General features: G+C 41.3%; 1 protein-coding gene across 5 annotated transcripts in view; it reads right to left on the bottom strand.

Moving 5' to 3' along the window:
- Positions 1-26,607, bottom strand: part of LOC309815974 (E3 SUMO-protein ligase RanBP2) — a 49,561-nt gene that overhangs the window by 5,946 nt on the left and 17,008 nt on the right. For 3 of the 5 annotated variants that reach the window (XM_082643084.1, XM_082643086.1, XM_082643085.1), the window contains 18 exons: positions 25,667-25,754; positions 23,322-23,531; positions 22,142-22,323; positions 21,881-22,056; positions 21,599-21,722; positions 20,755-20,916; positions 20,352-20,489; positions 20,127-20,273; positions 18,873-19,052; positions 18,702-18,785; positions 15,903-16,038; positions 12,519-12,613; positions 6,872-11,663; positions 3,818-3,988; positions 3,108-3,200; positions 2,628-2,806; positions 786-990; positions 99-200 (listed from right to left, as the gene is read on the bottom strand). In XM_082643084.1, coding sequence (XP_082499210.1) covers positions 99-200; positions 786-990; positions 2,628-2,806; positions 3,108-3,200; positions 3,818-3,988; positions 6,872-11,663; positions 12,519-12,613; positions 15,903-16,038; positions 18,702-18,785; positions 18,873-19,052; positions 20,127-20,273; positions 20,352-20,489; positions 20,755-20,916; positions 21,599-21,722; positions 21,881-22,056; positions 22,142-22,323; positions 23,322-23,531; positions 25,667-25,754 — 7,264 coding nt within the window. Of the gene's footprint in view, positions 1-98; positions 201-785; positions 991-2,627; positions 2,807-3,107; positions 3,201-3,817; positions 3,989-6,098; positions 6,177-6,871; positions 11,664-12,518; positions 12,614-15,902; positions 16,039-18,701; positions 18,786-18,872; positions 19,053-20,126; positions 20,274-20,351; positions 20,490-20,754; positions 20,917-21,598; positions 21,723-21,880; positions 22,057-22,141; positions 22,324-23,321; positions 23,532-25,666; positions 25,755-26,607 lie in introns of all 5 variants that reach the window. The other 2 variants (XM_082643088.1, XM_082643087.1) reach the window with 2 other exon arrangements.

The raw sequence follows: 26,607 nt of genomic DNA, 5'->3' as shown, positions 1-26,607 counted from the left end.
GGGGAAACAAATGGCCGGGTGAATTAACAAAGGGCTTGCTCCCCCAGGTGTGCATATTTCTGTAATACGATCATTAAAACCGCTCCTCCTGATCTTACCTTTGGACCCAAAAGCAAAATCCCCAGAATTACTGGAAGCCAAGTCTGCAAATGACAGCCCTGTGCTACTTCCAAATCCAAATGAAACTGTTTTGCTTTCCACTGGCAAAAGGAAAAGAGCAATTTAATATTTCATTTAATACATGTTGAACATCAAAGCTTTACTCAGGACCCAAAGAGAATGGGGGTAGGACCTGCTGTACTACTGAGAGGGATGGGGTGGGATGGGGTGTGGAACATTTATAATCTGGTTATCTCTCTGAAGAAAACTTATGAAAGACATCCAAGTTCTGAGCTTCTTCATTGTTATTAAGTTTTCAGGTACTATTCTCAATGAACAATATACCAAAAGCATACCCAAAATCATTTTTTAAAAATGAGATGTAGATCTATACTAAGTCAGATAGAGAGCTATACAGTTCCTGCTTTACACAATCTAATATAATCTAAAACATTCATTCAAAGGCAGGATTTCAGGAAATACCCAAAGATTTTTTGTATTTTCAATTGTAAAAAATAAGCTCATAAAAGCGAAATATTTCATGCCCCTTTATACATCTCAAATTTTGTTTTAAGAAAGGGAGTTTCTGGATCTGCATTTAAAAGTCTATCTTCTCAAAATCACAGGTGTACCTTATGTAGTAATGCATGCCTAGAAGGTTTTTATAAACATATATCAAATTGTACCTTGGCTTGTAGAATCTGCATCATTTTCCTTTCTAGTAGATAAATCCACAGGTTTATCGACAGTTTCAGAAGAAATAGATGGTGAACTAATAGATTTGGTAGTAAACTCTGGTTCTTCAGATTTACACAAAAATGGTACAGTCACTTTACTGCCATCTGTACACACACTGTCCGCCATGCTAGTTATGTCCTCATTCTGGGATTTCTGCAAAGAGGAAGTAACAAATAACTATGCCATTAAGTACTGATTGACGAAAAGGATCATACACCCTATTTTAAAAGAAATTGAGGACTTGGAGTTCTGGACAAAATGGAGTAAGCATACTTTTCTCTCTCCCATTCCACCTTCCATCCTACCTCTCCCAGCACCTACAGCTGAATTGGACTGAAACAGATAGAGCGACTAGAAGAAGCCTCTGAAAAGTGGATGAAAGCAGAAGGATTAAAAATCTCAAGACATGGGACTTCCCTGGTGGCGCAGTGGTTAAGAATCCACCTGCCAATGCAGGAGACACGGGTTCGAGCCCTGGTCCGGGAAGATCCCACATGCCACGGAGCAACTAACCCCATGCACCACAACTACTGAGCCTGTGCTCTGGAGCCCGTGAGCCACAACTGCTGAGCCCACATGCCACAACTACTGAAGCCCTAGTGCTTAGAGCCTGTGTTCCGCAACAAGAGAAGCCACCGCAATGAGAAGCCCGCGCACCGCAAGAGTAGCCCCTGCTCGCTGCAACTAGAGAAAGCCCGTGCGCAGCAACGAAGACCCAATGCATCCAAAAAAAAATTTTTTTAATAAATAAATTTTTAAATAAATAAAGCCTCCAGCAGCAGCAGCAATTACAGAAGATGATTAAGAGAAATCGCAATTGTGTACTTCCACTGAGTCCAGGGAAACTGCTGAGGGATTTAAAATATACTTCAGATTTAGTATAGCAAGGCTGCTGATGGAGAAACTTCAGATAGGGCTTCCACAAATCTATTTGGTTATAAACAAGGAAGTAATGTCTTTACATCAGCTGATGGCCACTAGCTATATGTGCACCGATGAATAAGCTGAAGCCTGTGGAACAGGCAGCATATCCTAGGTGGACAACTAAAAAAGCAGGCCAGCTAGACTCCTCAGAGTCAGACAGACGGTGAAGGGTAGTAAGTCTCCTACAGACTCAGGCCACGTGTTGGGCCACGTCTCTCTCTACCCACGTATCCTTTAAATAAAACACTGCATTCATAACTAACTCCAGGACTCTGTTTCATTTTAACCATCTTTCCAACAATTTTTAAAAAACAGTATTTCTTGAGAGGCAAGGAACCATTCTGAATATGTCAAAATTAGATTGTAAACAATTACAAGACAGGGACCTTGTCTTCTAGTTTCCATGGAATACAAATTAAGACACCAAGGTGTTGACAGCTACTAAAATTACTACACCTGAGCTAAGAAAGTAACCAAATCATGAAGTTATTGGCAAAGCAAGGTATATACGTCAGGGGAACTAAGTTTCAAATGCTATTTCCTATCCACTCTGCCCACTCCACAATCAATTAACTTGCACAGAAAATGAACTACTTAACACCGTTCTTTGCAGGGCATAGACCTTCTTAGGGACATCTGCACCGCCACGCTGCCGCCCTGACTCCCCAAGCCCAGCACACACACCAGTCACAGGGGGACCTCCGGTCCTCGGGCAGAACACGAGTCCTCCTCCTCTGGCCAGAGCTGCCCGAGGTGTCTGACCGCTTGCCAGACGCACCCCATTATTACCACGCAGTGAGGACCCTCTAGCTTATCGCGTCAACAGAGGCAACTGGGCCAGAAGGAACACTTAGAGACGGTCTTACTTGAGCTTCCTGAACTTTGTGAAGCTCTGATTGAAAGTCTTCCCCACTTCCATTGTCCTCATCAGTGTCACTGCAGACTCCACAAAAAAATGTAGGTGGAAGCTTTAACGTATCTGCTTTTGCCTTTTCTTCAACTGTTGGTTTCTTTTCCCAAACAATAATACATTCTTTCTCATTATCTGAAAATCCCAACAACCCAAGGAAAAGAAAGTTAAGACGAAAGAAGATGAAGTCCAACTACTCCACACACAATGGCCCTCAGTGTCATGGACAGACTATAGACCCAAATAACAAGACCTTGGATGCTGATGGAGAACAAGCACACCAGGAGCACAGTGTTTTTCACTTCACATTATTTTTAAATATTTTAAGTCACCAAAAGGCAAAACTGGTAATTACAGAGGTGACCAGACTGCGAGATTCCTTTTAAACAGAAGATTTTTAAAAAACATTGTAACTAGTAATTTTCCTGTTACATACCTGTTAGATTTTCTTCTAATGGTCTACATTTTTCTGAGTCATCCAAATATAGTTTTCCATTAAGCTTCTTGACAGCTGTGTCGAAATCTTCATCTTAAAGTATAATTTGGTTTATTAAATAAAAGAACTTCCAGTAAATTTCAGGAGATTTTCCAGCCAGGAATCTAGGAAAATTATCTCCAACTTCACACTTTCCCTTACTCCCCACATCCAAATAGCAACCAACTTTGCCTATTCCACACCCCGAATGCCTTGTCTGAGCTACTCTGGCATTCTGCCTCCCCTTCCCATCTCCAGTTCCCACGACCCAGTCCTCCACACCACTGCCCGACTGTCCTGCTGAAATTATTCTGAGCACGTATTAACTCCTCTGCTTGAAAACGTGGACAGGGCCCACAGAGCTTTCCCCAGTAAGACCCTGTCTCTGCCTCACAGTTCGCCCACCCCTCTGAAACCCCAGGGAAATCAGAATTGCTTTCAGTCCCCTCAAAATGCCTGCCCTGTTCACGGCAGCCACCCAGGGAATGCTAATAAATGAATGCAGCTCTTTCAGTTATGACATGCACTGAGTGTTCACACATACATTTAGGATCAGTATCGACCTGCAGGGCAGCAGGGGTGGGCTCTAGGAAGCAGGCTGAAAACAATTTCATCACCCCGTTCACTATGAGGAGCATGAGCAGAATGCTTTAAAGCAACAGAAGACTTACCGTCCTCCTCCTCTTCGCTGACGTAGTCTGGCCTGCTCTTATAACAGAAGAAGGTGGGAGGAAGCTGAAGTTTGCTTGCAAGAGCTTTTTGCTCAGGGGTCGGGGTTAGCTCATACACAATGAGAACATCGTCATCTGAGGGAAGATCTTCAGGCTTTTTCTTCTCTTCCACTGTAAGACAAGTCAAAAAAATTGATAAAGACAAGGTGTTAGGTAATTAATTGTCAATATTCTAACTGAAAATAAAAATCATGGAACTTAATCTTTAGGTTAAAACAGCATGCTGATAAAAACACACATACTTTGATTTGGACACAGCTCATAATAACCACGAATTAGAATTAGAAGCCTGAGGCAATGTTCTATCAAAAACCCTTAGTGGACACAGAATCTACTTAATAAGCAGCCCCCCCCCCCAAAAAAATCCTGCTTCTACTTACTGATCATTGAAAAAACTACTATTAATGGCTATAAATTAAAAGGGTATTTAAAAAGTGCGACCACAATCATACTTGGAATACTAAATGGTTTAGCAAAATATCCATATATTTGCGATAGCGGAAACATTAAAGAAGTCATAAGCAAAGATTAGTATAAATACAAAACTAAAGCAAAGCCAACCTCGATGAGATCCTACAAGGAAAGTTAACAATTGCCAAGGATGGTGGGTGATTAGAATTATATCCAATTTTCTATATTTCCAAGCATGATAATAGATAAAATTAAATTAAACCCGTTATCCTCTGGGTAAATAATCCTGTAGGAACCTAAGACAATTTCTATTAGCTGAAAAACCAAAACAACAAAAAGGCAAAAGATGGAGAGAAAAGGAACTCTTCGTACAATGTGCTCTGGTCTATAAAGAAGGACTTCTGGCTAAAGGAACTGATAAGAGTAAGCAAACCATGAAGCATGCTCTGTACCAACTGGCACGGTCCAATATGGCCGCCTGACCACACTTGGCTGTGAAGCACCTGCAGTACAAAGTGTAAAAATACACACTGGGTTTTGAAGATAACAAAAAACACCCACCAAAAACAAGGGGGAAAATATCTCATTATTAATTTTTTATACTGATTAGAAGTTAAAATGGTATTTTGGACATAATGCGTTAAGCTGAATAGATTAATAAAATTAATTTCATGTTTCTCTTTTTAGTTTTAAATGTGACTACTAGAAGCTTTTTAATTACACACAGGTCGTAGTTTATTTCTACTGGATGATGCTGATCCAGAGAACAGCCCTTTTGCAATACTGAACTTGCCTTTCATCCTCCTCTGTTACAAAAACGTAGCATTAATTCCTAGCCAAGGACCACAAAAAGACACTGTGAGACAGAGATTCTTGTTTATCAGACAGCCTCAAGTCTTCATCTCTATGGTCCTTTGAAACCATGACATTCTCGGACTTGAAACAGAACAGAACTCTTTGTCCTGCAGCAGTATTTTGGGGAATTTGCTCTCCGATCGGGGACTCTTCACCTAGGGCCCGCAGAGTCTGTGTACAAGTATGTGCCCTTTACAGAAAACAGTCCAGACTGTTCCTACAATTTTTCAAGGAATGCACCCTGAAGAGTAAAGGCTAAGAGCTGCTGTAGCAAGCAGTACGACGGGTGTACTGTAAAACTGAGGGTCCCAGAACTCACAGGTTGTCGTGTGATCACTCTAGTTGTTTGACAACTTGTAACACAGCTGTGTTGCTCAAGATATATTATTAAACCCCAACAGTGAGTTTTCACCTCCACAACCTGCTCCTTGACCGTCTCTAACAGAGCCAGCTGCCAAGTGCTCCACTGCAGCACCAACGCTTTCTCCCACAAGTGGTCTGTACTACACCGGGAACACACCAGGATATAATGGTGGCTCTTATACGTGGGGCCTACTTTCAGACACAGCATCTTCCATGTCCAAAAAGAAAGCGCTGAAAGAAACACTCGGTTCCCTGTGGTACACATGCTGCTGCCATCACGTTTGGACACTGGCAGACAATAAAGGTTAGGTAACATACAGGTCTTCATTAACCACAGTTGAAAACAGCATCTGATGTGCAAAACAGAGAAAGGGAAAGACCACACGGATCTACCTCAAAACGACGTTGTACAACATGTGAGAAAACGTGACAGCCAAGTACACGAGAGCAGCATTAAGGGGTCACGCCAGCATTCTGTCACATGCATGCTGCAGTGTTAAGCCCTTAACTGCACACAGCCAGTTACTCTGCTGAGGACTAGCAGCTGCTGAAAAACGGATGTCCTCTCACACTGCCAGTGCCAGCTCTGTACCTCTGTTCTCAGGCTGGGAGGAAGGAGTGCTGCTCCAAAATGCCATTGGATTAGATTTAAAAAGGCTAAAATTAAATCCTAGAAAATAAAGAGTATTTCATTTTTGAACATATGGAGAATCAAAATGAATATAATTTTAAAATATAAAAGCCAGAGTCCATCCATTTACACCAATGTGGCCGTCTCACGTACCCATTTATCCCGAGGGCTTCATTCTTTGCTCATTTAACAAGGGGTGGAAAGACAGCCTTACATAAAATGTGAACATCTCAGTACCATGCTCTCTGAGTGACAAGAACACGAGGATAATAACCTGAAGAATGAACATGCTCGTGATTCACGCTCCAGGCCCTAAGCTGGACCCAGGGCTGAGCTGAGTCCTTGTGCTCTGCACGGACAGATGCATCTCCCAGGAACCAACATCTCCTAAACAACCTACACACAAGCTCTCTGCTGCTGTTTGAACATTTGAACACTCACCAGTCAACTCCTTTAGGGAGGAAAAAAATCCGCACAAGTATTTTTTGGCTGTTCACAGAGCACTGTGTTTATGAGCTGACTTTTACTAAAACATTAGCCTGCTACAAAGAAAGAGTCCACACCAAGATAAACGTTAAAAAAAAAAAAAAAAAGAGGGAGGGAGAGAGGGAGAGAGGGAGGGAGGGCGAGAGAGAAAAAAAGAAAGAAAGAAAGAAAAAGGAAGGAAGTAAGGGAGGGAGGGAGGAAGGAAGGAAAGAGACAAATTCTGCTTAATCTAAAGGCTAAGTGCTTACCCTTTTCTGGTGTTTTAAACGTGTGACTGGTTGAGGACTGCTCCTTTGGAAAAGCAGGAGAGGGGTTTTTGACTTTGCTGTCAGAAGACGGTGTGAGATCAGAGCTCTGTGACTCTTGGTGACCACCAGGCTCCGCTCTTTTTTCAGATCCACTCTGGGCTGCTGAACTGGCCTCACTACTGTTATTTTTCAAAGGTGCATTAAAACTAAATCCAAACAAAGACCCGGTAGCTGAACTGTTGCCAAATGCAAATGGTTTTGACTTTTCACTGCTAAAAATGCTTTTAACAGACTCAGAACCAAATACAAACTTTGGAGGTGAGACCACTGCTTTTGTTGTTGTTTCAGGTGTGCCAGACACCCCGCCAACTTCTGAGGTTGCACCTGCCACGTCATCACCCTGCGCCGAATCCGTCCGTTCTCTGGTGGTTTCCTCTAGCACAGCTACCGCGACTTTGCCGCAGGGTGACTCTCTGGGAGTGGTCGAACGAGAAACATGAGGTGTTATCAAAAAATCTTTTTCTTGGGCTAGTTTTGCTTCATCAAATATTTTCTTAAACGAGTCTGCAACATCCTGTAGTTTAAAACGGACAGCTAAATGCTCTACTTTTCTTTCTCCATCTGCAAAATCGCATGCGGTCCACACCCACACTCTTTCTGTCCCTTTCATATTTTGCAAAGTCATGTCTGGAGTTATTCTGTGGTTGGCACAAAGCTTTAATACCTGGTCCCTTCTCATCACTATGCGAACTTGCTTATTATCATAATTCTGTAAAATCTTTATGTCGCCAATGCCTCTTTCTTTCCACTGCCCAGCATCTTTATCGTACCTATAGAGTTTGGCTCTGTGACTAAAAACAACTTGTTCATTTTCCTCACCACTGGACACCTCGACTAGATCAGGCAAAGGGACGACAGGTTCGAAGTGCTGTCCATCTCTCTCCTCCTCCTGAGTGACATCAGAGTCTTCATCCGTGCCCGCTGAGACCCCACTCTGATTCAACTTGGCAGGAGACTTAGACGGGCTCAAAGCAGATTTAAAACTGAAGTTAAACCCGGTGGTTGACTCACCGAAGCGGAAGAGATTTTTCCTCACAGGGCTGCTGGCCAGCGGGGAGGCGTGCACTGAGCTGCTACTCACGCTGTCGTCCAGAGCGTCCTCCCTTAGGTCGTAGCTGTCCCACTCGAGGGTGGGCCCGGTGGCCTCAGGACTTGGCATGCCACTCGCGGCCGCAGCACTGACAGCTCCTGCTCCTGAGCTCTTACTACTCTCTTCGTCAGTGACTTTTGTTTGATCGTTCGTCAAAAACGTCTTGAAATCTTTTAGTCCGCTCTTCATCTCTTCCGCCCTCTGGATTAGCTTGGCAGCTCTGCCAGTATCCACAAGCTTATGGGGAGTCTGCAGTGGAATATCTAACAGAAGGCGCTGGCATTCCTCAAATTTCTGTTTGAATTCTTCAGCCAGCTCGGGTGTTTTGAATTTTGCTGCCAGCTGCTCTAGTTTGGCATCGCCATCAGAAAAATCACTAGCCAACCACATCCAGGCCCTGTCCGACCCGGAGAGGGGCTTCAGGTGCATGGTGGTGGTGATCCAGTGGTTGGCACACACCTTCAGCACCTGCTCTCTCCGCATCAGCATTCTCAGTTTGCCATTAACTTCATTTTTCAGAATTTTTAAGTTCCCCAAACCCCTTTCTTTCCACTGACTTATCTCAGCATCAAACCTAAACAATTTGACCCGCTGTGAGTAAAGAACTTTCTCATCTTCTTCTCCTGTGACAAGCTCTACTTTCTCAGGCATCTGGACGACTGGTTCAAAATGGATATCGTCACTGTCCTCAGTCTTATAGGCATCATCATCTTTCTCAAGGTCACCACAAGTGTCGGCTTTATCAGCCATTTTACTACTTTGTGAGGAGAATAACTTCTCTCCAGCACCCGAAAAGCCCTTGAAATTGGGGTCTTTTTTGCCAAACTGAAACCCTTCTCCTGGATTTGATTTCGCAAGATCTGCAAAGGTAAAAGTGCTGCCAGTCTGACCAAGAACCACAGCACTCGTGTCTTTCTGACCGCCAGCATCCTGAGCCTGACAACCAGCGTCATTTCCAAAGGGCTTTTCACTCTTCCTCCCCTGACTTCCCGGCTCCTGAATGCCAAATTTAAACCCATCAGCAGACACAGGGACAGAAAAACTAAATCCTTCTTTTGTTGACTTAGAGTCTGGATTAGAAGAACTCTGAAATGTAAATGAAGGTGTAGTTTCTTGATCCACACGCCCAAATTTAAATCCTTGTTCTGCATTGCCAAACTTAAAGGCTTTTTCTGAAAAGTTACTTTTAAATCCTGTTCCCACCTGACTTCCAGAAGAGTCATTTGCCTTAGTTGTTGAGCCCAAAGTGAAAGCTGAAGGTTCTTCTGCAACAGGTTTATGGGCTGGTTTAGAGACATCACAAGCCTCACATTTTATGGAAGAACTCTCATTTCGCACAAAGCAAACGCTGCAATCCCACTGTCCTTCCTTCTTGGTGAATATCCCTTCTGGACCACTCTTTGGAGCCTTGCTTGTCTCTGAAGCGCCAAACTTGAAAGAGGCAGGTGCTGGGACAGCAGAAGCAGGTAAACTCTGTTTTCTTGGATTCTGACAAGCCACACATTTTGTAGAACCTCCTTCATTTCGTACCAAACAAACGCTGCAATCCCACTGTCCTTCCTTCTTGGTGAACATCCCTTCAAGTCCACTGTTTGGAGCCTTGCTTGTCTCTGAAGACGCAGGTGGTGGAGCAGCAGAAGCGGGTGGATTCTGACAAGCCACACACACGGCCGCACTTGCCTCGTTTCGCACTAAGCACAAACTGCAATCCCACTGTCCTTCCTTCTTAGCAAAAACTCCTTCAAATCCACTCTTTGGAGCCTTGCTTGTCTCTGAAGCACCAAACTTAAAAGAGGCAGGTGCTGGGACAGGAGAAGCAGGAAAACTCTGTTTTCTTGGATTCTGACAAGCCATACATTTTGCAGAACTTCCTTCATTTTGTACTAAGCAAACACTGCAATCCCACTGTCCTTCCTTTATTGAAAAAACAGATCTGAAATCACTGCTGGCAGACTTAGGAAGATCTCCCTGGCCAAATTTAAAGGAAGGCTGCTGAACAAATGAAGATCCACTTTTGTTAGCAGACTTTGTATTCTGACATGCAATGCATCTAGATACAGTGGGTTCATTTCTTACTAAACAAATACTACAATCCCAGTGACCTTCCTTCTTTGGAGTCATCAATGCAAATCTATCTGGAGTATTTTCTGAGCCAGGTTTAGGAGTGGAAACAGTTTCAACTAATGGTGAGCCAAGGAGCTCTTTAGCGCTTGGGTTTAGATTTTGGCAGGATACACATTTCTCAGCAGTTGCGGCATTCTTTAATGAGCAGCTGTTACAATGCCACCAAGACCCTTCTTTCTTTGCAAGCTGAAATTCGAATTTCATGTTTCCGACAGCAGATTTGCCAATATCCTTATTGTCATGACCCGTGGGTTCTTTTACAGTTCTCGTAGACTGACTGGAGGTTGTGGCTCTGTTTGCTCCTGAGGCTTTTAACATGCTCTGGGCCTCTTCAAACTTGCACTTAAAAAGTGCTGCCTCCTCGGGTGTCTTGAATCTAATAGCAAGCTGTTCTGGTTTGGGCGACTCGTCTGCATAGTCCAGAGCGTACCACACAAAGGACCTGTCCGAGCCGGCGTTGGGCGCCAGGGCCATGTCTGGGCTGATGTAGTGATTCGCACAGATTTTCAACACTTGCTCGCGTCTCATCAGTAAGCGGATTTTACCGGAGGTTTTGTGCCTTAGTATCTTTACGTTGCCAATTCCACGCTCCTTCCATTCTCTTGAACCCGCATCAAAACGATACAACTTGGCACGATTGCAGAAGAACTCTTCCTCGTCCTCCTCACCAGTTCTCACTTCAATCTTATCGGGAAGAGGCACCACTGGCTCAAAGTGAGGGCCGTCGTCGTCCTCGTCCCCGTGCACACTACCCCCATCAGTGTCATGACTCTTGTTGGCCGGCTCTGCGGCTGGTGTTCCAAACACTGATTTCCCTGGACCGTGGAAAGTAAACATATCATCACTGCGTCGAAAACCAGAATTCTTTTGCTGATTTGGGCCCATGTTTTCAGTAAATGAAATTCCAGGCACACTTCTGCTTCCAATATTGAATGTATTTCGAGGTCCAATGGTCTGAGCAGCTTCTGGTCCACTGTAGCTATCTCCTTGCAAAGGTTTGTCTGAAGTCAGGAGACCTAAAAGGCTTTCACTATTAGTGTAAGTCGTAGAAGGGGGCTGTGCCACAACCTGCGGTGAGGAAAACGTGAAGTCGCCATCGTTTGATTTGAAATTTGAATTAAATTTAAAAGGAGTTGGCTGTGATGCACGCACAGGTGCTGCCAAAGATGGCCCCATGCCTTCACCTGGCACGGGCTGGACAAAATTGGTTTTTCCAAATTCCATAACCTTTGATTCTGCAGATCTTGAAGCATGAGCTGCAACTGGAGGTTTTGTAAAATAACCTGGTTCTGGTAAAGGTGGATTTGTGCTTGTCTGTTGAACACTGTAATTAAAGTAATCATCACCCCTAGGTGATAGAATTCCTGTAGCAGGAGACTCAAAACGCAATGGGGGACCATACATCTCTTGAGAGAACATACAAGCAGACGAACTCTGCACTGGTGGTGTGTGCATCTGCTGGGAGTAGGCGTAGATATACTGCTGAGGTGGAAGCCTATTCATGCCATAAACTGGTCCCTAGGAAAAAAAAATAAAAGCGTACATTTTTGTAGGTTGTCTATAAAACTATAGCTTAACTAGATACAACCCAATTCTCATAAACCTCAAGCATGAGTACAGGGTAAATACATCACTAGGGCATATAGTGCATCCTTAAGAGAAGACACTTCTACACTACTACAAAGATACTTACAACTCTAGTCCTTCTTGGCATATAATGAAAATTGCTTTAACTAATGACAGCACCTTAAAAACCTAATCCATAGAATAAATACCTTCCTCACTCCTCAACAAGGTGTCCAATGATGTTAACAACGATGATGATGACAATGAGGACTAACATTTGTTCACGTGCCAACTGGGCACAGTTCTAAGCACTGTACATGTATTACCTCATCTTAATATCCTCGAACACCCTATGAATTAAGGCATTATTATCCTCATTTTACATATGAGGCAACTAATGCATAGAGAAGTGAAGAACTGAAGAGCCAGGGCCTAGAGGCACCCAAGCCCGGTGTCTTTGCCCGGCGCTGCTGGATGCCGGTCTCCGTGGACACTTGGTCACAGCACCCCAGGCCTGCAAGTTACACACAGCGCTCCAGTGAGGACATCACAGTCCTGCTTCTGTCACGACCGAATGACGAAGGACCCACCACCACCCCAATTTAAAAATATTCTAGATGTTCACACTTATTGTAACATAGAAATTAACTAAGAAACATATTTCTATATCTGAGAGAAATTTAAAATATCTGTTATCTGGTGGGACATTTAAGTTTTAATGCTGAACTACTTCTTGAATTTCTCTGTAGGAAGCCTGGACAATTAAAAAGGAGATACTTATAAATGTACAAATTATTCCTTTGTTACCTTTGTGGGAGTAACATTAGCTGCTGGTCTGAGTAGATACTGGGAATTATATGCTGGTGACTGACTATAATACATTGAATGGCCAGTAGTTGCAACTAAAAAAAAAAAAAAGAAAAGTAAAAAAAAGAAAGAAAACACTGTTAAAAAAAGTCTATGCTGCAGTTAGGACTATCTAGGCAAGAACTATAAAAACTATAAATACAAAAGCAGTAGAAATCAGAGAGAGATTTAACTACACAGATTTTTTTTAATTTCTATACATCAAAATACATCATCATAAAGATTATCAAATGACAAACTAGGAGTAACCGCGAGGTGTGACACAGGAGGAGTGAGAGCAGCAGCAGGGTGTCCGCAAGAACAGTCCCCACACAGGCACCACAAGGAGCCAGGACGAGCGGCGGGGCCGCGCCGTGAGAAAGAGGGGCGCGACGGGAAGGCTCAGTCGTGCCGCATCAGAAACATGGGGGATGCGCTAGCCACAGGAAGGACTTAAGGGACCAAAACACACGTGAGGGCCTCAGGGCCACATTTTTGAAGTGAGCCGTGAAAATCTGCAGAATGACAGGGCTGCATTTTTTTAAACTCAAGCTGAGAACGTTCAGGTCAAAAATCACCTAACAAATTCATGCAAAGGATCTCACAAATAACACAAAATGTGTTCCCTGGCTTGATAAAAAGGGCACAGCATGACTGACACTCATGCTGGTGTCCAAACTATCTGCTCCATCTGTTTTGTGTGTGTGTTATCAGGAAACCAGCAACTAGAAGACACTCATGTTGATGGTAAAAACAACCAACAATCATTTGCTTGATCTGTTTTAAGAAAGTTTTAACAGAAAACAAAACAACTTAAAGATCATTTATACCTTTACACAGAAGAGGAAGCAGAAATTGTGACCCAAGAGGTGCTGGGCAGCTGATTGTGGAAAGCCCTGAAAAAGACCCAGTAAAGGCGAGCCAGGCTGTCTGTCCTCTCTGCAGTTACCAGAGAAACAGAGCCACTGCAGAGGCCCAAGCCTGAGCATGGAAAACTAACGGGCTGCCTGATGACGGCTACCATGACACATTCTGGGGAGAAAACAGGCAAAGAACACAGAACAAGATGATGGATATAAGCCAAGAATCATAAAGTCTGAAACTTAACTGGTGACTTTATCAGGGATAGTGAAAAAAAGTACTAAAAACATCCTATAGAAAAAAGGTACCCAATGAACAGATAACTCATGAAATATAAAGGATTATAAAGTGTTGAGCATGCCTAGTACTAAAAAAACAAAAACTTAAAAGCGGATATTAGTTTTGTTTTTAAAAATAAGCAAGGTTTTTATAAACTGGTAATAGCAAACACTTGGCAAGAGTGCAAAGAGATAGGCACTACCAGATACTGGTGGTAAGAGTGTAAAACTGGCACAGCTTCTCAGGAAAGCAATTTCCCAACACAAGAAATTTTACAAAACCCTAAAATCCTACGACTGTGTTCACGGCATTATTTACAATAGCAACAACTGGAAATTTAAAAATAAGGGAATAAAATCTGCAGAGCTTCCACATGATGGATACCTTGTATTCATTAACAGTACTGTCAGAAAAACATTGAGTAGAAAAACTGCTCAGAACTTAAATATTTAAAAACAGGCTACTCGTCTCCATACAACGTGATAAAGTTCTCTAATACACAAAGAGAGAGGACCAGAAGGAAATGCTCCAAAATGTTAGCAGAACTCTGTGTGATATGGTTAGTGTTTAGTTTTCTTTACACTGGTCAGTACTTCTGAATATTTCTTTATTATAAGCTTATTAATTGTTTTTTAATCATCTTCTTTTAAAAAGACAACAACCATCTTGGCACATCTGCACTTTCATTAAGAAAAACAGTCTGTCAACACAGGAATGGCAATCAGGAGACCTGAGCTCTCCTCTCATGGCCACAAAGCTGCCTGCGACTTTGTCAAGTAGCCACTTGGGGTCTCCATTTTTCTCACTTGTAAAATGAGGATGTGCTGCTTCTACCCATTTCACAGAGTAACCGCAAGAATAAAACGAGACAATGTGAATGTTATGCTTATATGTGTGTGTAACAACCAGAAGACCTGTTATGCCTGTACAAAGAAGAAGAAAACAGAACTTGCGACCCACAGGTGCCAAATGATGACTCCACACAGCACTTGGAGAGCCCAGGAGAAAGCCAGCCAGCTTGCCTATTTTCTGCGGTCAAGGCTCTACGCGGTGCACAGGGTTTAGGTAAACAATGTTTAAACCCTGACTTCTCATATATTTATCTATGACTTACATATGACATTTAGTGAGTTTGACTTCACAAAGATTTATCTATTACTTTGCGTGCACTTGGAGGACACTGTTACGAGAGGACCGTGAGTCTCCCTTAAGTACGGCCCTATGGACCATCACACAAAGGTATGAAACTAGGCCACACCATTCTGAATCAAAACCAATTAATCTAATTACCAACATTTCAGGAATCTGTCTCGTGAAAGAAACCTATTTTCCCCATCACTCTGGCTGCCTGGGGACAAGTGGCTTCAAAGTTATAACACTAGAGTTTGAACCCCAGCTCTACCAATAACTATCTGTACAATAATGGGTAAGTTACCTAACCCTTCGAAACCCATTTCCTCATCTAAAAAATGTGGATTCATAATGTTACCCACCACTCTGGGTCACCGTCATTAAATAAAATTACATACACAAGCACCTTGGCACACAGACAACCACAGGAGACACAGTCCGTACCCTTTGGTTCATTAGGTGTTTAATGCATATTCTAAGTAAATGCCTAATGCACACCACCCACACACAAATGCTCACAATAATCACATGATGCAAAGTATTAGTTCCAGGTTTCATACAAACTGGCTCAGAGAGGTAAGTTAAGAGAGCACAACCTAAAAATCCAGTATGCTCTAGCTCCACACTCTTTCCCTCTATATATGACCGTAGTATTTCAAAATAAAAGGTTTCCCATGACTGTCATACCTCTCTCAGTATGTCATCAAAATAATTCCCAAGACGTTTAAGTTCTTAATTAGGCATCTCTTAATGAATAACGCTGTCAGTTAACGTTTTTTCAATCATAAGGCATAGTTCCAACTCAGCCTCAGCTCCTCTGAGATGTGCATTAAAAGGTTCTTTAAGCCTTTAGCCTTTATATAAACAGGATCAGATAAAGCTTGTTTTGTTTCTGCTTAGAGTTATAGAAATCTTGGTAATACCAAATACAGCTTAAGTAACATATAGGCAGACACAGACAGACATGTATATAGATAAATGTATACAGACAAGGTGATTACACAAGTTACCTGTTCAGAGGAGGAGAAAGTACAGACTTCACTAATACCTGGGAGTATCCAGTTGCCAACTCACCTGTTAGTGGGGCCCCATGAAAATTCTGTGACCCCTGATATCCATCAGGCACTGAATCTGGTCCATAATTCTCTGTAGGCCAACGATGAGGGGACCCTGAGTTACCGCTATTTAGTTTCAACTCCTGCATTTCTTTCTGTTGGAAGAGGAAATAATTTTAAGCAATCATATCACAGCAGATACAGTGCTAAAGCAAACTTAATACTTGATGATGCCTTTTAAGAGATTCTATACTCCAGGAGGATCTGAGTACCAGGTGCTGATTTAAAACATGATCCTTAATTTGTCAAAGCTTGTAATTTGCTCCCATTCTTTCACTCCTTAGTACCATTACCTAATTCATTCATTCTAGAGTCAGCTCTAACCTAAACAACGGCCTCATCTCCCTTTCCATTCTGCACTGGCTTAAATTAATCTTCCTAAAGTTCAGCTCTAGCCAAGACACTTACCTGCTCAAAAACACAAGTCCCTACGAAACGAACTTCTTTCTCTGACACTGCCAGCGCTCAGCAGCGTCGCCCCACACGCCCTCCCAGCGCCCCACTGCACCTGCTCTGCTCTTCAGTCCACCTGGGCTGCTCTACACCCCACATTCCCCCCAGACTAGCTTCCCGCTCAGCTGCATACACGGTGCCAAACACTGCCAGCCTCCCAAGGTAAAGCTCAAATGCTCTACTGGGAAAGGGAAAACTGCTACCATTTGCTCCGAATATGTTACCTATAGTATACCGTATATATTATGTATATACATTGTATACAATGACACATTCCAGACAATTTACTTACGCTCTTATCTCTCAATTCTTGCAAAGTTCCAAACCGGCAGACATAATGCCTTCCCCAATGACAGCTAGTGGTCAGCAATCAGATCCATCACTTTGTAGACAACCAAATGACAACGCCCTCCCCAACCCCAGAACCTACAAAGCAGGCACTCTTCAGGAATAGTAAAATTAACAAATGAGGTCAGAGACAAATCCAGAATGTCTGCTCTCTTCTTCTAGAAGTGTTTTAGAGGGAATTTCCCTGGCAGTCCAGTGGTTAAGACTCAGCGCTTTCACTGCCGTGGCCCCGGGATTCAATCCCTGGTTGGAGAACCAACCAAGATCCCACAAGCCGCACAGTGTGGCCAAAGAAACAAAAGTGTTTTAGGAAAAGAAATTTCCTGAAAACCGTAACTCTTGAGGTGAAAAACATCTTGAATTTTCAAACTAAAAATTTCCCATTTGTCCATCTACTGTGTCTAGTCCAGATGCTTCACATCCAAAAATAAGAAACTGATGGAATCTACTGGAAAACTTTACTGGTCACTACTGGTATCTGGACCATAGATTTAAATATGCAATTAAAGCTATAAACGTAATTTAAAAAATTCAAACAACTAGAACATATGATGAAAACCGTTTTCAACAATTCTCACTCAACTTTACAGATGAGAAGCCAGACAGACAGAAAGATAAGGAACTCCCTGACCCGAGATCATGCATCAATGGCAGTCAGGACTAGAACTCGGCTTTCCAGGCGCTCGGACTAGTCCTCCACTCCTAGTGCTTCCAAGAATACAATGTCGGGTACCAGAAACCTACATGGCAAGTATGTAATGTCATAACAGGCCACGATTATAGAAAACGAGCATACAAAATCTTTGTGCAGGGACTTGCCTAGCAGCACAGTGATTAAGAATCCGCCTGCCGACGCGGGGGACATGGGGTTGATCCCTGGTCCAGGGAGATACCACATGCTGTGGAGCAGCTAGGCCCGTGTGCCACAACTACTGAGCCTGCGCTCTAGAGCCCTTGAGCCACAATTATTGAAGCCCATGTGCCCTAGAGCTCGCGCGCCGCAACTACTGAGCCCGTGAGCCACAACTACTGAAGCCCGCGCGCTCCGGGGCCTGCGTGCTGCAACTACTGACACCGAGTGCTGCCACTACCGAAGCCCGTGCGCCTAGAGCCCGTGCTCTGCAACAAAAAAAGCCACTGCAACGAGAAGCCTGCGCACTGCAACGAAGAGTGGCCCCTGCTCGCCACAACTAGAGAAAGCCCGCGCGCAGCAACAAAGACCCAACACAGCCAAAAATAAGTTTAAAAATGAAAAAAACTGTGCAAATTCACAAGTGCAAAAAATACAAATAGTATTAAGTCTCACAAATTGCTGACAGCAGTGCAATAGTCATACACATACCAATACTTCCTTGGTGTAATTGTCGAAGTATGAATGATTTAGTTCTTCTCAATGAGCGTGAAACAACTTACCTGTATTTCCAATTTCAAAGTAAAGCTCCTTTGAGTGTTATAGTTAAGGTCACTTCCATAAAGTTAAAATAAAATCATGTTCACATAACTATTTCTTTACATAATTAAGTCAAATTCATATGAAATATTAAAAAGATAAATAAATAGACCTTTTGAAGTTTAGACCACTTGTGACGTCCTAGATATAAACTTAACATACACAACCACAGTCAGTCTGAGACAAACTCATAGACCAAGGTATGAAGAGCGTATTTCACTAGTTCAATTCAATCACCTGGGAACCTCCTCTATGCCAGAAACAAGGCTATGTTTTGGATATAGGAGTCTCTACCTTTGAAAGATTCATATCTAGTGGAGGACGCAGACACTTAAGTAGTTTCAAAAATATGCTAAGTGTCTAGATGAAAGCACGTAAAACACAGTATGATTTTACAGTCACATGGCAAAGGAACATTCTGAACAGTTTCAGAAATAAGTGAGAAAGTGGACAAGGAAGGAATCTAGGAATAAGAGAGGCACAGTTTAGAGAAATCAAGTGATTTACCTTAATGGCCTCTACTTGTTGGCAGATCATTTTCAATAAAGAATTTTGATCTTCTGCCCATGGAGGTGGTGTTTTGGGAGAATACTGAAAAAACAACAACAAAGTAGCACTTAAAACATTTAGAACAGAAACATATTCCATAGTGGAGTGACTCATTTCTTCCCCACTTACCTTGTAACTTTTATTTGGTGAGAGAGAGTATTTGGTGGGAGACGGTGCAGAATGTTTTATTTCTGAATCTGAGTTTCGCAAAGAACCATTTCTATAAAGAGGCCCTCCTTCACTGAAGTCATCGAGCTCCTGCATGACTAAATTAAGCATCTCTTTTACAGATTCCAGGGGCACGGGCAACTAAAAACAAAAGGCATGAATCAATGGCTTTAGCCTGCAAAATTACCAAAGTAAGAACTCTCTCTAAAATAAACACAGATTTTTTTTCTTACTAATTTACATTTTTCACTTTTATATAACACGCACATTATACTTTATGTAACAACAAACATGAAACTGCTGTGTAATCAAAGGCTTCCAACCCTCAAGTCCATGCTGTTTCTATCCCTCGTTAGCCACAATAATGACAGAGCAATGTTAACTGGGGAAGCTTTTCCATGTGAACAAAATAAGTTACTGACGTTTACAAACTTTTTTTTTTTTTTTTTGCGCTACGCGGGCCTCTCACTGCTGTGGCCTCTCCTGTTGTGGAGCACAGGCTCCGGACGCGCAGGCTCAGCGGCCATGGCTCACTGGCCCAGCTGCTCCGCGGCATGTGGGCTCCTCCCGGACCAGGGCACGAACCCGTGTCCCCTGCATTGGCAGGCGGACTCTCAACCACTGCGACACCAGGGAAGCCCTAACTGATTTTGAATATGAGGAGAAACACAGATGTTGGAATGCACCAAACATAAATCCTAATCCAAGAGCAGCAACACAAACTAATCAACAAAACAGGTGGAAGGTTGAATGTAGTTAAGGTTAATACCATCACAACAGCCTCAAACTGCTGACAGCTGGGAAAAGGTAGTCACATCAGATGGTCATGATGAGAGAAACCCTCTCAAGTAGTCAGCAATCACCTTTAAGTGACATGTTTAACTGCGAAGTCCATGCAGAACTAGTCCTTAGGTGGCAGTATTTGTTGATTTCATTGCCACGATAACAACAATAAATGCGTGCCTTGGAAAACTTTCCTAATTCCCTAACAAGCATTTTTTGGAAGAGTATAAACTTAAATGCCCAAGTTTAAAAAAAACACACACCCCACCCCCCGCAAACCTAAGGCAAAGCAATGCTAATTAAATATTTAAACACCCTCCCTTTTGCGCATTAATAAGGCACTACTAAGCATTTTTGAAATTACCAAAATATAATACCAAGGCAAAAGTACTTATCAAAATAATAAGAAAGTACAAACAACCTGCAACTTACTTTCTTAACCACTGACAGATCTGAATCACTGTCATCTAAAATCTTTATCAGGTAGTCTCTGGTCTTTCTCAGGTAATTTTTGCATTCTTCTTGTTCTTCAGAAGAAAGCGCATCATTTTCAATGTCTTCTGCTTTTCTGTGAAAAATCTATATACACAGAGTGCTTTTATGAAACAATTATGTTTTAAAACAAACACCTTTTAATTCAAGTACCACACTACTTACCAGTGCAAGATTCCAGTAAGAAACGACATTATTAATAGATTCAAAAGCAGCCACAGCATCGTCTATATTTCCATTAACTGCATCCAATATAGCACATGTTATGTGTGCTTCCTCTTCATATTCACCCATTTCAGATGCCTAAACATATTGGATAACTTTTAGTCAGATTGTCTCTACCCAGAATATCAAACCCAAATGATTTCCCAAAGATTTTATACGATATAATGAGATTAGCATCTCAGTGCTCTTTTCTGCCATACTGTATTTGTGACAGCTAGTGGACTTAGAAAACAAGACCTCCATGAAATAGCCAAGCAACAAATTTAAGTTTATACTTCCATTTCTTTGTTTATAAACTGGAAATCCGTACTTCCAGTTAGTTCACAAAGGGATCCTCCATTACCTGAATGTCTGCACTATGAAAATGTTTAAACAGAGGGTCAATAGGTTCAGGGATACTGCTCTTCTTTTTAAGTATCTTCAACAATGGCAAAACCTTCTTCCAGTAATGAACACTTCTGCCTATGTATTCTCGTTGATCATAAAAAGAATTAAGACCACTGCCCTAAAAAAATACAAAGTTAGAAGAGACACAAATGATCAGATCCAAAAATTCATTTATAGATGGTCTGAACAACTGGTTAAAATTTCAAATCAAGGAAAAATAGAATCTCAAAAGTCATATGCTCACCTTTCCAAATACTGGAATAACTAACCACTTTAATACCAGTGATCATTCTAGAACCAATTTTTACACACTTTCAATGACACTAACTAATCAGGCAGCCCACTTTATTTTTTTAAAGTTGCTATTTTTAGACAGCCGAAATCTGCCACTCTTATAGGTGCCACTGTTTGGTCAAAGGGCTAAACTAATCTAATCTTGCCACAGAACAGACCTCAACTACTTAGCAAGAGATCTATGATGCCCTTACCTACAGAGCCTTGTGCCACCAAACACGTAAAAAAATCTTCAGGCGGGACAATATTTATCGTAAGGTAATTATAAGTAATAACAACAATGACTAATACTTATGTAACATCTACTGTGCCAGGCACCGTTCTAAGCACTTATATATTAACCAGACTAACTACTCTGTGGCAAGATTAAGAAAATACGTTTCACCTGACATAATATGAATAAGCTGCTACTGTTTTTACAACTGAAAGGCTTTCAATGTAAAGTCTGTGATTTTAAAAAATGACGGTAATGTTCTTAAAAACTGCTTCCACTTCAGTGAACTCACCGTTTTCTGAAGGCACTTTGCCCAGTGCACAAGTAGAGCAGGCTGAAGGCCATGTTTTTCCTGGCCCCTTAGAGTGTTTATGTCATGCTGAACTAGAAGTCGCAATTTTGCCGAGGTTCCAGGTCTAAAAAAAGTTTTATTTAATAAAATTGATTTATAAACATGCAATTCAACACTTACATGTATGTTAATCATCACATGATAATTAAAAATTAAAACTTCACACGAGAATTAAAGTCCCTAGGCAATAAGTCAAAGGAGTATTTTTATCTGACTACTTACATTGCTTTTCTGTGGATTAGATTACAAACTGCATCCCACCAAGATTTCTGTCTTTCTGTGCAAAGCTGTTTACACACAGGAAGTGGCAAGCACAGAGGCTGATAGAAGCTGTAGTGAGAATTACACTTTTCCTTTAATTGTAAGTGGCTGGTATATATTACTCCAAGTAGAAATACCTGTTTTATTTAAAGAAAAATCAATTTAAGTAGAAAAAAATCAAACAATACTCATAATATTTAAGTTGTTAAAATCTCTGCTTACTTCAAGATCTAAAATACATATTGATTCAGGTGCATTTGTTTCAAGTCTTGAGGTTTCCTGGGGCAAATGATGAAAAAGCTGTTTTAGCCATTTTCGAATCGCAGGTAAGGCGGGCAATGAATTCCATTGTAAGCCAAGCCAGGTGAGGTGCTGAAGACTACCACTGTGTGCTCGAATGGCACCTGAAATACAAAAAAAAAAATTGGCTTGAGGTTTTGGAAATCTTTGTATCCCAACAGTTTTGCCAACAGAAACAACTGACTCATATTAAATGTACCTTAATTTTATAACTGCTTTTCTGTATCAGAGCACAGGGGAAATCTATGATAAGCAAAGTCTTATGTTCTTATTAAAAGTATTCAAACTCCATCTAGGAACTTTAATAAAGACAGTTATAATGGAAAACGTTCTTTTGAAGTCCATCTAAGAAGAAAAAAGAGCCTCACTAGAACTCAATAAAACAAATCTACTGATAGAGGTAAAATAAAGAATAGCCACCCAGTAAGAAATCTTGAAACAATAGATTTTCCTTTCAGTAAAGAAATATTAAAACAATGGGATACCACTACGTTAGTCCATTAGGAATATAATAAATAGATCTTTTCCTCTACAAGAAATTCAATACTAAAAAAGTTATGGGCTTCGGAAAGCATAAATAGGTACAAGTTTTCTTGTAATACGGCAATTTGCAAGAGACTTAAACGTGTTCATCAACTTTATCCCAGTAATTCTGTTTTTAGGAATCTCTACGGAAAAAACTGAAATGGAGGCACTTTATTAAAGTTTTCATCAGTATTTTAATATAAGTGAAATAACTGGAAACATCTTCGATACCCAACAATAAAAAGTGGCAAACAAATTATGGCTACTTCACTAAAAAGATCATATTGCCACTAAAAGTGATATTTAGAGAGACAGGATGAGAAAGAATTCATGAGACTAATCATGTGTACAGTATAAACAACTATTTACAAGAAATACATACGCCACCACTACGGCTACCCCAACCCCTCATACTACCCCAACCCTTCAAAAAACTTTTAAGGAATACAGGAAAATATTAAGTCATTATTTCTGGGTAATGAGATTATGGGCAATTTATTCCCCTTGTTCCTATTATTTGTCTCCTAGTATAAAAGGATTAAAATGCAAAATGTTTCCTTAGAAAGATACAACTTACCAACATCATATCGAGCCAAATCCTCAGGACCTGGTGCTTGTACATCAAGGTTTCCAATATCATCATTACCAAGGAAAGATCTATCCTTAGGTGACTGACTAGAAAACAGAGCATCATATACAGCAGACTGCCCACTTTCATTGGCAAAGGATTCTACAACCTCTTTTAAAAAGTCTTGCTTGTCACGACTTAAGTTTAGCAGCATATGCCCTGAAAAACAAATTATTTCCATCATTTAAAAAATACAGATTGTTTTTATTCATCTCTCTCAATAGTTTCATTCACATACCCTAAGGGGAAGTAACATGACTATCTCAGACCCAGCCCTCCAGCCCAACAACCACAGCTGGACCCAAAAGGGTGCTGATGCGAAAAATGAATAGACCACAGGTGTAACAGTATCTGTATCTACGTGCTAGAATAAAAGGAAAGAAAAAAATGTGTGCGAAAAATACCAAAAGGATTTCCATTTTAGATGGAAAAGTGTGGGATTCAAGTGGCCACAGGAGAAAGGGACCAAGCTCAAATTTTCTGACCTGATAAACCTGACTTCTAAACCTGGCTGGTCAGAATCATCCTTTAAAATGCTTAAAAAATTTCTTTTTTTATTTCCAGGCCCAACTCCCAGAGATTCTGATTCCACAGATTTGGGGTGAAGAATCTGTTTTAAAAACGCTCCTTGGATGAAGTTCTAGGTCACATAACAACAGGAATGCACCTGGAAAACACTGTGCTAAGTGAAAGAAGACAGTTACCCAAAGACCACACTTTGTATGATTCAATTTATATGAACTGTCCAGAACAGAGAGATATAAAGAGGCAGAAAACTAGTGGTTGCCTAGGACGAGGGGGTCTGGAGGAATGGGGAGTGACTGTTAACGGGTACGAGGTTTCTTTATGAGGTGATCAAAATATCCTCAAATTGTGGTGATGACTGCACCACTCCGTGAACATACTAAAAAACCACTAAACTGTACACTTAAAATGAGTGAATAATATCATATGTGAATTTTACACAATCAAGCCGTTTAAAAAAAAAAAAGTGGAGTAATTCTGCTGGTCAGTCAGGTTTGGTTACCGCCAGACCATTATCTCTCTGAAAATTTGCAAAGACAAACCCAGTAAGGCCCAGATCAAAGACAGTAAAGTAAGTTCATTTTACAAACTGTGCAAAGGTAGAAGGGACACCTAAGAAAAAAACAGGTGGTCACTTCTTCAAGGACTCAAAGTCTGTCTCTCACAAAAAAGGAAGCTGTGGGACAGAGAAGCCTTGATCAACCATCTACCCACAGACAACAGCTTATAGCTACTCTGATTTAAGACCACTTCTTAACTCTTAACAAAGTCCTTTCAACTTTATACGAAAACTGCTTCTTATAGAAACATTTCCCCATGGAGTCTTCATTTCACTGCCTGATTCACTGCCTGCGTGAACACCTGCAAGTTTCTGCCTTAACAAAGCCAGATAGTCTGTAATAGACATTTAGGATCCATCCCAAATAGTCAAAACTGGGAATAAATCTAAAAATTCCAAGAGCCTAACAGAATGTGAATATATACCTTCTATCTCTGTTACTATGATGTCAGTTCCTTAAGAGAGAGATCCAGAACATTTTCATCTTTATATCCCCCATAGTAATGTCTTATAAGCAACTGATGAGTAACTTATTCTTTGTTTAGGAAGTGCTTTAAAATATTCTGGATGGAGGGACTTCCCTGGTGGCGCAGTGGTTGAGAATCCGCCTGCCAACGCAGGGGACAAGGGTTCAATCCCAGGTCTGGGAAGATCCCACATGTCACGGAGCAACTAAGCCTGTGTGCCACAACTACTAAGCCCTCACGCCACAACTACTGAAGCCCGCGCACTCTAGGGCCCGCATGCCACAACTACTGAGACCGCGTGCTGCAACTCCTGAAGCCCACACGCCTAGAGCCCATGCTCCGCAACAAGAGAAACCACCGCAATGAGAAGCCCACGCACCACAACGAAAAGTAGCCCCCGCTTACCACAACTAGAGAAAGCAAAAAATAAAATAAACATTAAAAAAAAATTTTTTTTTAAAGGAAAAAAAAATTCTGGATGGAGGCTCTAGCAGCTAGATTAAGAGGGGGGAGGGGGGTAAGGAGTTTCTCTACCTGGGAGCAAACAATATTTGTTCCTTTTAAAGAACATACAGTTTCTTATCATTCTTTCTGTATCTCGCTCCCTAATCCAATATGGCAAAGAGAAACAAATGATTATGACAAATTATCTCCTGGACAGAGAGAAGATACTATCATAAGATGTGCTCAAACAGAAATTTTCTTTTCTTTTTAAAATAAAATCAGTTATACATTACTATTACCTGATTGGCTCAGACGATCACAGGCCATCATTTCCAGTAGATTTTGTCCAGCTTCTCCTTTTATAAATTTAATCTTTGGTCTTGGAACCTGATCATTTTAGAATCAAAAATCTTAATTCAGTGATACTCACATTTTTAATAGTAAGATGTTCTTTTCTATTACACTGTACTTTTTCGATAAAGAATACACAGTTAGCCAATGTTAAACAGAGTTGGAAATCTAACTGCAAAACACTCGGAACCAAGGAATTTAGATAATCTATAAAAGATGCCTACAAAAAGCACTTCTCAGAAATTACTTTCTACTAAAAGCACATTCAAGTTACAGGTGGGGAAACAGGGGTACTTGGTTAGAGACCTTTTCTACCCTGCATAAACAGAATGAGAGCAGTGGAAGAGATGACAGCTCTCCATGACCTGGCACTGGTGGGCCTATACTTGGAAATGCCATACTGTGGACAGCACATTTCCAGAGAATAATCTGAGATAACACTGGGATAACTGGGACAACCAAGAGAGTAAAAGGGCTCCAAGCCATATCCTATGAAGAAGAGCTGGAACAATTATGAATAAACACAATGGTGAAAAGACAACAGCTGCCTTCAGATATTAGGAAAATTATCTTGTAAAAGAAGGGCTAGACTTTTTAATAGTACTAAAAGAAAAAAACACCACCAATGGGTAGCAGCTTGAGAAAGATTTTTACTCCATATAAGGAAGCACCAAGAACCAAATTATCCAAAAACGCAACAGGCTATCTTGAAAAGCAGCAAATGTCCATCACTGAAGATGTTCAGTTCCAGACAATGAACACTTACTGGAGATCTCCTAAAACTTAACTATATGGATGGTGGGGGTAACTGCTGTTAAACCTCTAATGACTTTCTTAAATTGGTAGTGGGAGTATAATTTGGTACAACCTCTGTGAGGCTAGAAATTTG

Source organism: Mesoplodon mirus (genome assembly GCF_964341445.2).
Source record: "Mesoplodon mirus genome assembly, chromosome: 14".
Lineage (NCBI taxonomy): Eukaryota > Metazoa > Chordata > Mammalia > Artiodactyla > Ziphiidae > Mesoplodon > Mesoplodon mirus.
This window is presented reverse-complemented; position numbering and strand designations above follow the sequence as displayed.